This window comes from Bos grunniens, chromosome 28 (genome assembly GCF_055505025.1).
Source record: "Bos grunniens cultivar Pamir isolate PY7600 chromosome 28, Bosgru_T2T1.0, whole genome shotgun sequence".
Lineage (NCBI taxonomy): Eukaryota > Metazoa > Chordata > Mammalia > Artiodactyla > Bovidae > Bos > Bos grunniens.
In genome coordinates this window covers 2759574-2772454 of record NC_141192.1, presented here as the reverse complement: position 1 = coordinate 2772454, position 12881 = coordinate 2759574, and the positions used below count along the sequence as shown (strand labels likewise).

The 12881-nt window shown below is 47.8% G+C and overlaps 1 protein-coding gene across 7 annotated transcripts in view; it reads right to left on the bottom strand.

Moving 5' to 3' along the window:
- Positions 1-2202: 2202 nt before the first annotated feature.
- TMEM273 (transmembrane protein 273) overlaps positions 2203-12881 on the bottom strand; it is a 33412-nt gene continuing 22733 nt past the window's right edge. The window contains exons 2-7 of one of the 7 annotated variants that reach the window (XR_015156685.1): positions 12199-12252; positions 10959-11099; positions 9708-9738; positions 7690-7846; positions 7280-7520; positions 2203-3349 (exon numbers count right to left, since the gene is read on the bottom strand). Coding sequence is in view for 4 of the 7 variants with exons in the window: in XM_086381606.1 (XP_086237732.1) it covers positions 3325-3349; positions 7280-7303; positions 9708-9738; positions 10959-11099; positions 12199-12252 (275 nt within the window). In the remaining 3 variants the exon portion in view is untranslated. The remainder of the gene's footprint in view (positions 3350-7279; positions 7521-7689; positions 7847-9707; positions 9739-10958; positions 11100-12198; positions 12253-12881) is intronic. The other 6 variants (XR_015156683.1, XM_086381606.1, XR_015156684.1 and 3 more) reach the window with 6 other exon arrangements.

Sequence of the window (12881 nt, the reverse complement as noted above, 5' to 3'; positions counted from 1 at the left end):
AGGGGAGCAGGTATTGGCATAGCAGGTTCCAAAATGGTCTGCCCTCCTCCCCGACTCATAACTCCTCATGTCCAAGCCCGAGTGACTTCACTGCACTCTGCACACACAGCCTTGGAGAAGCCTATTTGTCATCTATTGATAACATCCATGTGAAATGTCATATTTTTGAAGGATGCTTAATTTATCTGACAAGCCCTGGGATTATGACAAATAACTCAGAAGAGAGCCAATCAGGGGGATGGGCCCTGAGCACAGGCTGGCCCTGGCCCTTCTAGGGTTCATATCACAGGTACCAGCCCCTCGGCTTGTATCTTCAGCTCAGCTCAGCTTCCCTCTGTCTAAACAACCCCTCTGCACACTCCACCTCACTGTTAAAGAGCCTTACAGCTCCTCCAGGCCAATTCTTCCCTGCTTTTCTCATGGATCTCAGAGCACATTCTAGAACAATCTCTGAGGTGTGCTTTTAACCCCAGTTTACAAGCTTCAACTCCCATAGGAACATGGGATTCACTCTCTCTCCAAGTGCAGCCAATCTTTTGGCTCGCCAAGAGCTGACCCAAGAAACCCGAGAACTGCTGCAGACCCTTCCTAAGGTTAGCACTCCCTGGGGCTTCCTTCCACATCCTTCTCCATGGCACCAAACTCTGGGACTGAGGCTGAGTCACTCTTTGCTCCACACCCAAATCTACGTCTGCAAGCCCTGGGACCCCTACCACTAAACCCCATCCAAAATCCATCCATCCGCTGCATCTTTGCTGCCCACACTCCAACCCCAGCCACACTAACCTCTTGCTTAGACTGGGGCAAGGACCAAGCAGGACTCTAGAGCCTGTAGAGTGATATTAACGTGTCATGACTCATTTGAAGATCAGAATAACTCCAATACTTTCATCTCCATCTGTTTAACTTGTTTATCTACCTCTCAGCTATTTCCAAATTTGGATGGTGAAAAGGGCTGTTTTTCACTTACTTATTCAAACGCCCATACATTCTATGACAGAATATAATTCCACCATATGCATACTTCTAAAACACATAGAAGAATATATGCACATATTTATTTTATTTTATGTTTATTTTAATTTATAGATTCCATGTCAAATATATTTTTAACTTGAAAATATAGAGATTGATGCGTGTGTGTTTAGCTGCTGAGTCATGTCTGACTCTTTGTGACCTCATGGACCATAAGCCCGCCAGGCTCCTGTGCCTATGGGCTTATTCTGGCAAGAATACTGGAGTGGGTTTCCATTTCTTCCTCTAGGGGATCTTCCTGACCCAGGTGTAGAACCCATGTCTCCTGTAGCTCCTGCATTGGCAGGAGAATTTTTTAACCACTGAAGCATCTGAGAAGCCCATAGAGATGGATGCATATTTGTAATTTGTTGATTTTGCCAGGTAACTCTCTCCCATCTTACCTTCTCCTCCAGTTACTGAGTCACAGAGGCAGCAAACCACAGCTATGCCCTTAGATCCTGTCTGGGTGCTGAGATCTGCAGCTCACTCCACCCACAGGTATCTGAGTCTCAACTGTCTCTTCTCCTTTGGGCAGGATGTTCTGCCTGTTGAGATGGGCTGTCTGGGATCTGCATGTGTTCTGGGGGACTCAGAGCCTACTGAGCTGGGAGGGCGGGGCTTATCCTAGTCCTTGGCCTCTGGTCCCAAACCACAGCGCAGGACAGAAGAACTGGCTCTCACTCAGGACATTGGACCTACAGACACGATGACTTCCGTGGTTGCTTCAACAACATATCCAAGAGTTTCTGCCCATCGGCACCTCTGTCCCCAGGAGCTGCTCCCATGAAGAGGGGCTGAAAAAACGGCTTCCGGTAGGACTGCTACAGAAGGAAGTCACTGAGCTTGGAATTGGGGTATAAGCCACGGAAGCCAATTGCCTGGAACCCCCAACCCATTCTGCTTCCCACAGCATGTCTGCCATTGGAAGACGAGGAGAAAGCTGCAGTCCTCAGCACACTTCTGTGTTCTTCACACAGGAGACTCTGGGTGGGACTCAAACAAAACTGGAGGCTGGGAGCGGTGCTGGGAAAATACGTCATGATGTGGGGTGAGGGAAAGGACCCCACATTCTATTGAGTTTATAGATATTACAGTGGTTACTGAGAATCTAGAAGCATTCACCCTCAGTTCCCAACCAGCTGTCTTAATTAAAATGCTGCTGAAAGAAGCAAATCAATTATCAGATACCTTACAAGATGGTTTATTCTAACACACAGAAAATTGCTTATGAGTATCGCATTACTGCTTTAGGTTATCCGTTAACCAAGGCTGCTAATGAACTACATTGTTATCAAGTCAGATAAAAGATGCCCTGGGAGTTCAGGCAAATTATTACAACACAGCGCTTTGTTTTGAAATATCTCATCTTTACCACACACAAGGTGAGTAACCTAATCTAAGGAGAACCATTCCATGTGGCCACCTGGATTTCTATTGAATGAAAAGGCAAAGAGTATTCCTTAATGCAGCCCAGAAACCCAGGGTACTATTAAGGGGAGAGAAATGTGAATGGGGCCTGCGTCACGCAGCCTTGGGTTTATGTCTCTTCCAGTGCGTCCTCCATGATAAGGTACGGACATTGCCATAGTCACTACAAAATAATCCTATAAGCATAACAACATAATAATCACTTGCTTTGGTATAGCTCACTACAGGCCATGGCAGCTGCTTTCTCTCTTCATCCTTTTTTGGTACCACCATTTGAAAGCTGCGGAGCTGTGGGGCCATTCCACAGCTGTCAGACTCCTTTATCCCACTCCAGCCCAGCCTGCCTTTCTCCTTTTGGAAGGTCTCTCAGTCATTTATAGAAATGGAGACTGCCCAAAGGTTTTCACCTTTCAGTTCCCTTGAGTGTTGACAGGTGGATTCTTCTGACAGCTAAGAAGTTGAGGCCAACAGCTGTAGACAAGGCTGTTCACCTCCTGGTAGACTGCGGTGCTAAAGAAGCTGTGTCTTGAGTCTGGTTCTCATTCCACGAGCCGCTTGCTGCTGGTAGGGTCCACGGACGCAGTGTCATCATGAAGCGTGAACAGCTCTGACACTGGAAACAAGGGCAGGCGTGAGCACGCGTCGACTTCCAAACTTTCTTACTGCTCGCAAGAGTGCTCGTACATCCCTTTATGCGGTCAGCTCCTTGCAGAAGAGAAGCACTGTTTCTTTCAGGACGGAGGCACTGTAGATTCTATAAGTTTATTTGCCCTGCATTTTGAGTTCCATGGGAAGGCCCATCACCAGCTTTGGATGCTCAGATTCAAGCTGTCTCCAGTGAGTAGCTGTCCAGAGTGCCCTCCTGAAGAGGCTGCTCGCTCAGAGCTCGATCACATGCGCATTTCTGGAAAGAAAAAGAGCCATCTGGAAGATTCATTAATACCCAGACCTGAGCTAGGTACCAAAAGAAAGAGAAAGAGACTTGGAGACTCTAGGATAATTAGTGGCTGCCTAGATCCAATTTTCCACCACATCCTCCAAAATCATGCGGATCAACAAGGAGAGAAGCAAAAAAACTGAAGTAGTAACAAGGGTGGCTGTATGTCCTCGTTTTCCTGGGACCATCCCAGAGAACGTCTCCTGAGGATGAGTTAATGCCTGCTAATGCTGAGAAGTCTTTTAACCAAATCCCACACAAATTTCTGGGCCAGGGGTGGGGGTTGGGGGGGAAGACTCAGTAAAATAGGAACTGGTGGGTTTCCTTAAGGTGATAAGACGTGTACTTTAGCCCTAAATCTAACATCTTACTTAATGAAAACCACTAGAGAATTTCCCACAACAGTCAGGCAAAAGACAAATATGCTCACTGTTTCCACTATTATTTAACACTGGTGATTTTAGGCAATGCAATCAGAGACGAGAAAACAATTAGAGGCTTATTGGAAGAGAAGATCTACAATTTGGCAGAAGACATAATATGATGAAAACTCAAGGAGATCAAGAACAAAATAAAAAAAAAACAATAAAAGCATTCAATATGTCAGCTGCTATCATGTTAATGCCCCAAATCAATGACCAATAGGAGACATGATGGGAAATCCCATTTACTAAAGCAACAAAAACATGAAATATTTAGAAGTGAACTTAATAAGAAATGTGAAAAATCCGTAAGGGCAAAATCTGAAAACTCTCCTGAGACACACAAAAACGCACTTGTGAAAAGCATAGGTTTGTGTCAATGAAGGATAACATCCTCAAAAAGTCAGTTGTCTTCAATTTAACGTGTAAACATAATGCAGCTCCAATAAAAACAGCAAGATGTCTGTTTCTGTAGCCAGATTCTGAAGTTGGTTGTCAAGTTTATATGGAAAACAAATACACAGGAATAGCTAGACTGGGAGAGCCAGGAGGGTGGGAACCAGCCACACCAGGCAATACGTGAAGTCACCCCAAGAAAGAGTGTGATGATGGCACATGAGTGATCACAAATACCGCTGGAGAATAATATGAAGTCTAGAAAGAGTCCAACTATAGGTGAAAGTTTTGAACATGATAAAAGTGACAAATAAAATACTGGGGAAAATACAGTGATTTTGAAAAATGATATTAAGATGACTGGATTGCCATTTGGGAAAAAGATAAAATTGGATCTATACCTCACAGCATGCACCGTACCAAACAGTCAGAGATCCAAGTAAAAGTAGACCCATACGAGAACCAGACTAATATATACACGCGTATGTAAATATTTATCTAATGTTATAAAAATTGTATACATGCAAATCTTTTAATTACACATATTTTTGTAAAAGGAACACAGGAAAGATAAAACCGGAACTGTTGAGATTAATTACCTCAGAGCAGTGGGGGTAGGAGCAGAGCAGAGTGGATAAGAGAGCAGGACATCTCCAAGTTTACCTGTTCACACATTTTTAGCTTAAAACTATACATGTGTTTCACATACTCAAAAAATAAAATTAAAGTACAAAGATTAAGAAACTAAACAAAAACCAGCATATACACTGAAACACTTATCTCTAACTATATATCAAACTGATAGCATAATCACACTGAGAAAATAATTAATTCAACTTGAACACAAAGCTCTGTACACATGAAGGGCTAAGTTCTAAGAACAAAGAACAGCAAAGAAATTTTTAAGTGAGTTTGTAGTTGTACAGTATTGTAATTCTTGAAGTATGTATTTTGTGTGTATTATAGGATAAAGCAACTGGATAAAAATATTTCTATGGTTGGGAAACAGGGCTTTCACTTTGGAAGAAGCAAAATAGAAATATGGAATGAGGAAATCTTAAGAAGAATGCTATGATGCTGAGTTTTTGATGCATACTGGTAAATACGCACGTGCTGACTATCCATTGAGAAAGTCTGCAAGAGATGATGCCTCAGTAGCCATAAGCACCCACTGTGCTCAGATCTTGGTTTCTAAAAACTACTCCATGTTAAAGAAAAGAAGGAGGGTGGAGGAGGGGGTAGGAAAACATGGATCTAGGGGAAATGCGTGATTCAAAGTCTGAGCAGGAACAGTGTAAGGTGAGCCTGGAACACTGTGTAATTTCAGAAGTCTATGAAATTCTTAGTGGCTACTGGAATCCAGTCTAAAGCCACCAAGAATTTATTTGTACTGATAACTTGGGACAATTTAAACATCAAAAAGATCCATGATGGTGATGAATTATAATGCATTGAAGTCCTTAGGAATAATGTTCGAGAAATAAGAGAAGAATGTCAGCTATTAAATGTAGAAGGAATGCTGGAATTAGAAACTCAGTACTTTGTAGCCCTCAATGCAATAACTATTCAAAGACGGGCCACAAACAGATGTAAACCATTGGGTGAAGAATTACTTGGGTCAGGGTGTTCCCACGGTCTCAAATTCCCACCCCTTAGATTATTTACTCATTGCAAATGAGGGATTTTCTCTCCACCAGGAGAGATCTAGTTGTCACTTCCTGAGCCAAGCAGTTAAAAGCAATGTCAGTAACAGTGAGAGAGCCTGGAGTCATGTGACTCCTGAGCAGTGCACTGAAAGATATGTGCCCAATGTCACCGCTGCAGTGATCATGACAAAATTCTCAATCTGAACCTGCTCAGGAGGAAAGAGACAAATACAGGAAATAGAACACGATGCAGGAAGGTTAAGTACTTCAAGACTGACAATGCCGTGGGGAGAGAAAGCAACATCGAGAGAAACTAAAAAGGGACAAAATCAAGGAAATAGAACACGATGCAAGAAGGTTAAGTACTTAAAGACTGACAATGCCGTGGGGAGAGAAAGCAACATCGAGAGAAACTTAAAAGGGACAAAATCAAGTACAATGGCTCCTGGCTTGCAAAAATAGAGCTTTAAGAGACACCTGGGAAACAATCAGAGAAATTTGAATACAGGCTGTGAAAGAGATGGTACTATTGAATTACTGCCCATTTCCATTCATTTCTTACCATTCCTGTCACTGTGATTGTGCAGGAGATACATGATGCGTGAATATTATGATATCTACACTAGTTTTTAAGTGAATCAGAAGAAATTACGCATGCAGAGTTAAAGCAAACAGAGCAAAATGTTCATTTATGGATCTAGGTGAAGGTTGTAAATGTTTTTATTGCACTGTTCTTTCAACATTTCTGTGGCTTTGAAGATTTTTCTAAAAGGACAGTGAGAGCATGTGGGTGGTACACGAGGTGTGGGAGAGCAGGACTAGGGGAAGTGAGTTATGAACCGACCGTTCAGATAAACCTGAAGGAGATGGCTTCCTTCCTGGGAACAGAGCTCCTTTAGCCATGACCTTGGATCCTGTCCCCCCTTCCTGAAAGGCTGCCCTATATGCTCAGGCACTGTCTATTCTGACACTTCACAGCAGCGTCGAAAGTCTGACACGTCAGCCAAACTGATGGCTTGATGACACAAAGAAAATTTTGGATTTTTTTTTTTTTCATCAAATGGTTTAAGGTGGCTACAGTTGACTGGCTTCTGTCAAAAAGAAGGTCTTGGAAAACCAAATCAATTAAGATAAAACTTTAACCATCCTGCTGTTAAAACCCAGTTTTCTCAGCTCTAATGAGGCAAATGCCCCACAACTTCATTTAAAATCTTGCCAAAGTACTGCCAGATTAGGACTTGCCACAGTTGTCCCAAAGAGATGCTGATTCCTGACGTCACAGCCAGCCTGACACCACGACTTCCGGCCCATGCCTAGCAATCCCCCTCCCATCCTGCAGGGGTCGTGCAGGAGAGCCTCCAGCCCGCACAGGACAGGAAGGGGACGGCCTTCCCTCCTTTGGGTACGAGCCATCAGCCACTCTTACAACTCACCTTTCAGAGAAACTGAGGTTTAACCTGCAAAACAGGAAGACGGGATGTCATTCCTAGACGACCAAAAGCAGGGGCAAAATTCTGCTACGGAGAACGGCCTGCGTGTCCTTTGCGTCTCCACTCTCGGGTCTATCGGCTTCCCGACTGAGCCTGACTCCATCTAGTGTCGGCTTTGGAAACCTGAGCTGTGTCTTCCTTCTCAGTAGAAGAGCTCTGCTGTGATGATGCTGAGGACAGTTCCCTGCACGCGGTGGAGGAACAGATGCAGGCGGACCCCATCCAGCCATTACCTCCCAACCGCCCACCTCTCCCCATCTTTCCTCTCTTCCCTGCCCTCCTCTGCCCCTTCACACTCCTCCTCCTGTACTTCACTCTCCCAATGTTTATTGTTGGACGGCTATGGCAGCCACCTCGCCTGGGTTATGGAAGTTTCCTCCTACAGCTCCAGTGTATCGAAATAATTCAGAACATCCAAATGTACAAAAGGGCTTCCTCGTGGCTCAGTGGTCACGAATCCACCTGCTAAAGCAGGAGACGCGGGTTCAATCCCTGGACTGGGAAAAGCTCCTGGAGAAGGAAACGACAATCCACTGGAAAATCGCATGGACAAAGGAGCCTGGCGGGCTATGGCCCACGGGGTCCATGAGCAACTGAACAACAAATATACCAAAAGCAGATGCTCCTCTGACCTGATCGTAGGTAGGAGCGTGAGACCATAGGAATGCTCATTCAGTGCTCTTGGATTGGTTTGTGATGTACTGCTCACAGCAGCATGCTCACACAGCAGCATCTGTGTGTCAGACCTGCATTATGAGTCATCACAGCCTGCCACATTCCCTACCCCAGCACGCACATATGCATGTACAAATCCACCAGGATTAAGAATTGGGCATTGTGAAATCTTTCCGTTTTGTGAATCCCATGACTAAGAGGTCCCTGAATCAGAGTTTACACCAGTTCTGGGAACTTCCAGGGGGCACTGGAGCTTCCAAAGCATGACGCCTTCACCCAAAGTGTCCCCCGAAGAGTGTGAGCTGTTTGGATGATCAAGATAGCATGGCTCGTGGGTGGTTACGAAGATCACTCTGTTAGAACCTCCACCAGCCCACTCGATCATCCTGACAGAGGGCCAGAGCTGGCCGCTGCAGCCTGCGGCCACATGCCAGGGTGCCTCAGCCACCCAGTAGAGGGCCCCTGAGACCATGCTGTAGGCAGAGGCCCCCACCACAGGCACAGCTCAGCCATCCAAAACTCACCCCATCCTACACTTCCCACCACAGAGATGAGCTGGGCCCCAAAGGCAATGCAGATTCTGGGTCTGGGGCTCATCTATACGTTCCCAGGTCCCCTCACTCCCACCATCAAGAGCTTTAGGTCCTCAGAAATTATTGACAGACACCATAACATCTGAAGGAGAGCAGAGCCTCAAAAAGTGAAAGTATTGAGAAAATCCATTTCCAGCTCATCCCCAGGGCGTCCCCCTGACCGCAGCGTACCACACATCATCTCTCCTTCATCCGTAGATCCACACATTTCTTCAAGAGATGCTGCTTTGTTCTTACCAAGCCCCAGGTCCCAGGGAAGAACTAGAGGGGGGACTGTGCTTTGCATCCCTCTAAAAGCCCACCAGTCCATCTCAACTCAGATTCTGCCCTGAATACCAGTCACTCACTGAACATCTCCTCCACGAGGAAGTCTCCAGAAGCCTCAGACTTACCATATTCAAAAAAGGTAGTGACCAACATATCCCACCCCACCCAGCCCACTGTCCACCTCTGCTCTACTGCCTGCTTCCCAAAGGGCACCTCCAGCTAGGGCCTCCCCACTCCAACAAATGCTACTGATTCTTGATTCTGGCCTGCACCTTCCCCCAGCCCCAAGAGACTGGCTGCCTCCTTGGTATCCCTCAGGTCCTCATTCCAGAGGGCTTCGCAGTAGCTTGTTGCTCTCTGAGTAAAGAGCGTTCCATATGATACAAAGCAGCGACGGCAAAGGTCCTGAGTTAGGATTGTCTTTGGAGGACAAGGGCTCTATACAGAAGAGCAATGTGGCTGGGTGGCGGCAGGGAAGCTGGGAACAGAACACATGTAGTTTCCCAGCTGGGACACGGCCGTAGCTGGGGACACGATCATGGGGGTGGGCGATCCACTGGGGGGACTCTGCGCAGGAGATGAGGCAAAGGCTAACCCAAGTGCAGAAAAGAGCCCAAGCTTATCTTGACTACTTAATACCCTCTGGGCTCCCCACTCTCATGACACTTGAGGGCTGCCCGAAGGAGGGGAGAGTGAGAAGAGGGAGGCCAGGGGTGCATCCTGGTCCCCTAGGAAGTATTTCAAAGTGGGAAGAGGGGCAAGGATGTCAGGCAAGGGCGAGGGATGGATGAAACAGGAGGGAATATGAGGGGGACACAAGTTGGTAGTGACCTTACCTTGAAGTTCTCTTCTTTAGCGCAATGGTCTCTAAACAGAGAAAGCAGGCTGTTAGGATGGGGGCATGGTGATGGTAGTGCCACTCTCTCGGTGCCAGGCCAGCAGGAGGGGGTCAGAGCCCAGCAGACTCAGGTGATGCTGAGACGGGGTTGAGGCCACTGAGAGGGTTGTTGGGCTGAGCGCTCTGCCCCCTTCCCGTTGGCACCGTTGAAGCTTCTCTACCCACTCCCTCACCGAACCCCCTGCTCAGCACCCGGGGAAGACCGAGGTTTCCCTATAAATAGACCCCCCAGCCCTCTGCCGGTTGTTCTTCCCCTTCTTCCTCCCTGAGGATGCTGCGCCCTCTCACCCGTAGGAGATCTAGGATGTCTCTCAGTGTGCTGAAGAGACTGTTTTTCTCTTTCCCCTTATTCCTAGGGATACAAAATCAATGCAAGTGAACTATGACCAGTTAAGTTCCCTATGCAGTTGGACACACTGGAAGCCCCCAGTGCAGTCTCCTCCTTGCCCTGTCTCCCCTTTTGGGTATCTTTACAGATAATAATCACATTTTCAAGAGACATGGTGAGAGTCCTTCCTCCCTGTCCTCTGGGGACTGCATTACCATCCCATTAAGCAGCCATATGGGCGATGGATTTTGCAGGTCCCCTCTTGAGAGACAAGGGGGTGCAAATCAATGTTGTATTTTGCTACTGAAACTCACTGAGTGTTCGGCTTCTACCCAAGGACGCAGATCTCCACAGCTGCGACAGGGTGTGGAGAAACATGCTGGGCGCTCATAAGCCCAGCTCTGCTCGGGTCATGAGCAGACACTCAGCATCACTCAGTGCAGGGCTTGCCCGATTTATGCGGGAAAAATGCAACCTGGCCAGGCCATCAGTGCTGGCCATAGCTCCCGCCACCCACCCGTGCCAGGAGCAGCCTCGCCACTTCCGGGGATTGATTTCATCTCATCACATCATTTGGGTAAAAGAAAAGAAATTTCTGTCAGAAGCCAACTCAGCTCCCTTCCCCATTTCTCCAAGAAAGCTGATTCTTAAGAATATCAAGAATGATTAAGTGGAAAAGTACAGAGACAGAAGCAGAGAGAGACAGAGACACAGAGAGGTCACTGCATTTCTTTTCGATCCATGATTTTTATTCTCTCTATAGTCAGTTTTACCCTCAGAGCCTCACACCAGATAACCGGCCAGAATGTGTCTTATCTCAGGAAAGGGCAGAGCCAGGGCTGAGCATCACTGCTTCCTTACCATTGAAGCCCACATTTGTGCTTCTCAGGTCAGAGGAATCGTTATCAAACATGTGCTTCCTGATCATGCAGAACTTCAGGGCCAGGAAGCCGGCCGATATGGCGATGCCCACAGCAGTCCCGATGACGGCATATTTGATGTCTGGAGGGCAGGGAGGAATTGAACAAGGGGCTTTAATCAGCCATCACCCAGCAAAAGTCTTCCACAGCTCCCTTTACATCAGAATGAAGTCCAAAGCGTACACTTGGACCTTCACATTACGTAGTCCAACCTGCTGCGTGCGTGTATGTTCGGTTGCTCAGTTGTGTCCAGCTCTTTTACAACTTCATGGAATGTAGCCCACCAGGCTCCTCTGTCCATGGGATTTCCCAGGCAAGAACACTGGAGTGGGTTGCCATTTCCTCCTCCATGATATCTTCATGACCCAGGGGTTGAACCCGTGTCTCCTACATTGGCAGGCAGCTTCTTTACCACTGAGCCACCTGGGAAGTCCCGACCCACTGAGGCCAGCCTAGTTTTCCAGCCTCCTGGGAACATGCTCCTTCCCCACCCCTCCACCCATGGTGCATCTCCTCTCCCTGGAGCTCCAACCCTGGTCCCTGCAGCTGTGGGAATCTTTCCCAAGTGGCTGGTGGCTCCTTTCTCTGTCTTCTTGCAGCCATCCTCACTTATCCCTGCATCAGTTCATCCATGTGTATGTCGATTGCCTGCTCTGGTGAGTGTGCTGACGGCAAATGAATGAGTCCTTGACTCCATCCTGGGGGGCCTGCAATCAGCAGCGGAAGACAAGAGCTCACTCGAGTGCCGAGTGACAGGGTGGGCTGATGTGGAAACTGACAGTCTTCCCAGAGGAGATGACATGGAAGGCGTACCATACATGGAGAGCTGAACTCTGGGGTGGAGAGAGGTTGGGATGGGGCAAGCGGAGGGAGGCACTGGCCAGGGAAAAGCCTGCTATCTGGGAGCTCACGGCTGCAGTGCAGGGCTGCTCATCTCAGAGAGAGTGGACAGAGGTGGCCCTGATGCCTCATGTCCCCTTTGAGGACAGGCTCTCATTCAGTACCATGCCCCCAGGATAGAGCCATGCTAGCCACTCAGACAGGTCTGGGGGTCAGCACTGCCCTGGTGCCACGATGACTGGGAGGAAACGGGCACCAGGATGCCCCACCTGCCCATGCATCTTGAGTTCCTCCTCCTGCCCCTCAGCCCTGCATCCAGAATCCACTGGGCAGCCACCTACCAGCTTCAGCTCTAGCAGGCTTGCCTGTTGCTAACACTTGAGCGGCCCCAACATCTGCAAAGACAAAAGCCCCAAATTCTGGTTAGAACAGAACTGCTGGCCAAGATCAGGCCTGGGGTCTCAGGCCAAAGCCCTGTCCCCAGCCGTCCACTCCAATAGGTCTGGGGAAGTCTGCCACAGGAAACCTCCTGCTTGGCCACCACACTCTGGAGCGACAGAGGTGGTTCCTGGTCGCTACAGTGTCCGGGAGCTGTACTGGGAGGTCAGAACCTCTGCCAAAGCAGGAGTAAGAGTGCGCTGAGCTCAGTTAACCCAGATCCTTCTAATCCCGTTAGAAGACCTTTTTATTTCATTCGTTTTATAAAAGATCTTTTTTTTTAGGTTAACAGGATATTTTAGCTGTAAGTTAAACCAGCTCTTTAACATGGTTTCTAAGGCCCACACTGGGATCCCCGCCTGCCTCTCTAGTCTCTTCTTCACTCCCAAGAACCCTCTCACTCTGGCCAGACTGCCTGATTCCAGCTCCTACCCAGGCCGGGACCAGCTGCCCTTGACCCACATCCTTTGCCCAGCTCTGTCTTCTCCCCTATTCCTCTTTACCTCATCTTGGTTCTGTGTTACTTTCTCCTGACACCCCACACCTGGCTTAGCTGCCCCTCTGGGTGCTCCACAGCGGCTGTACC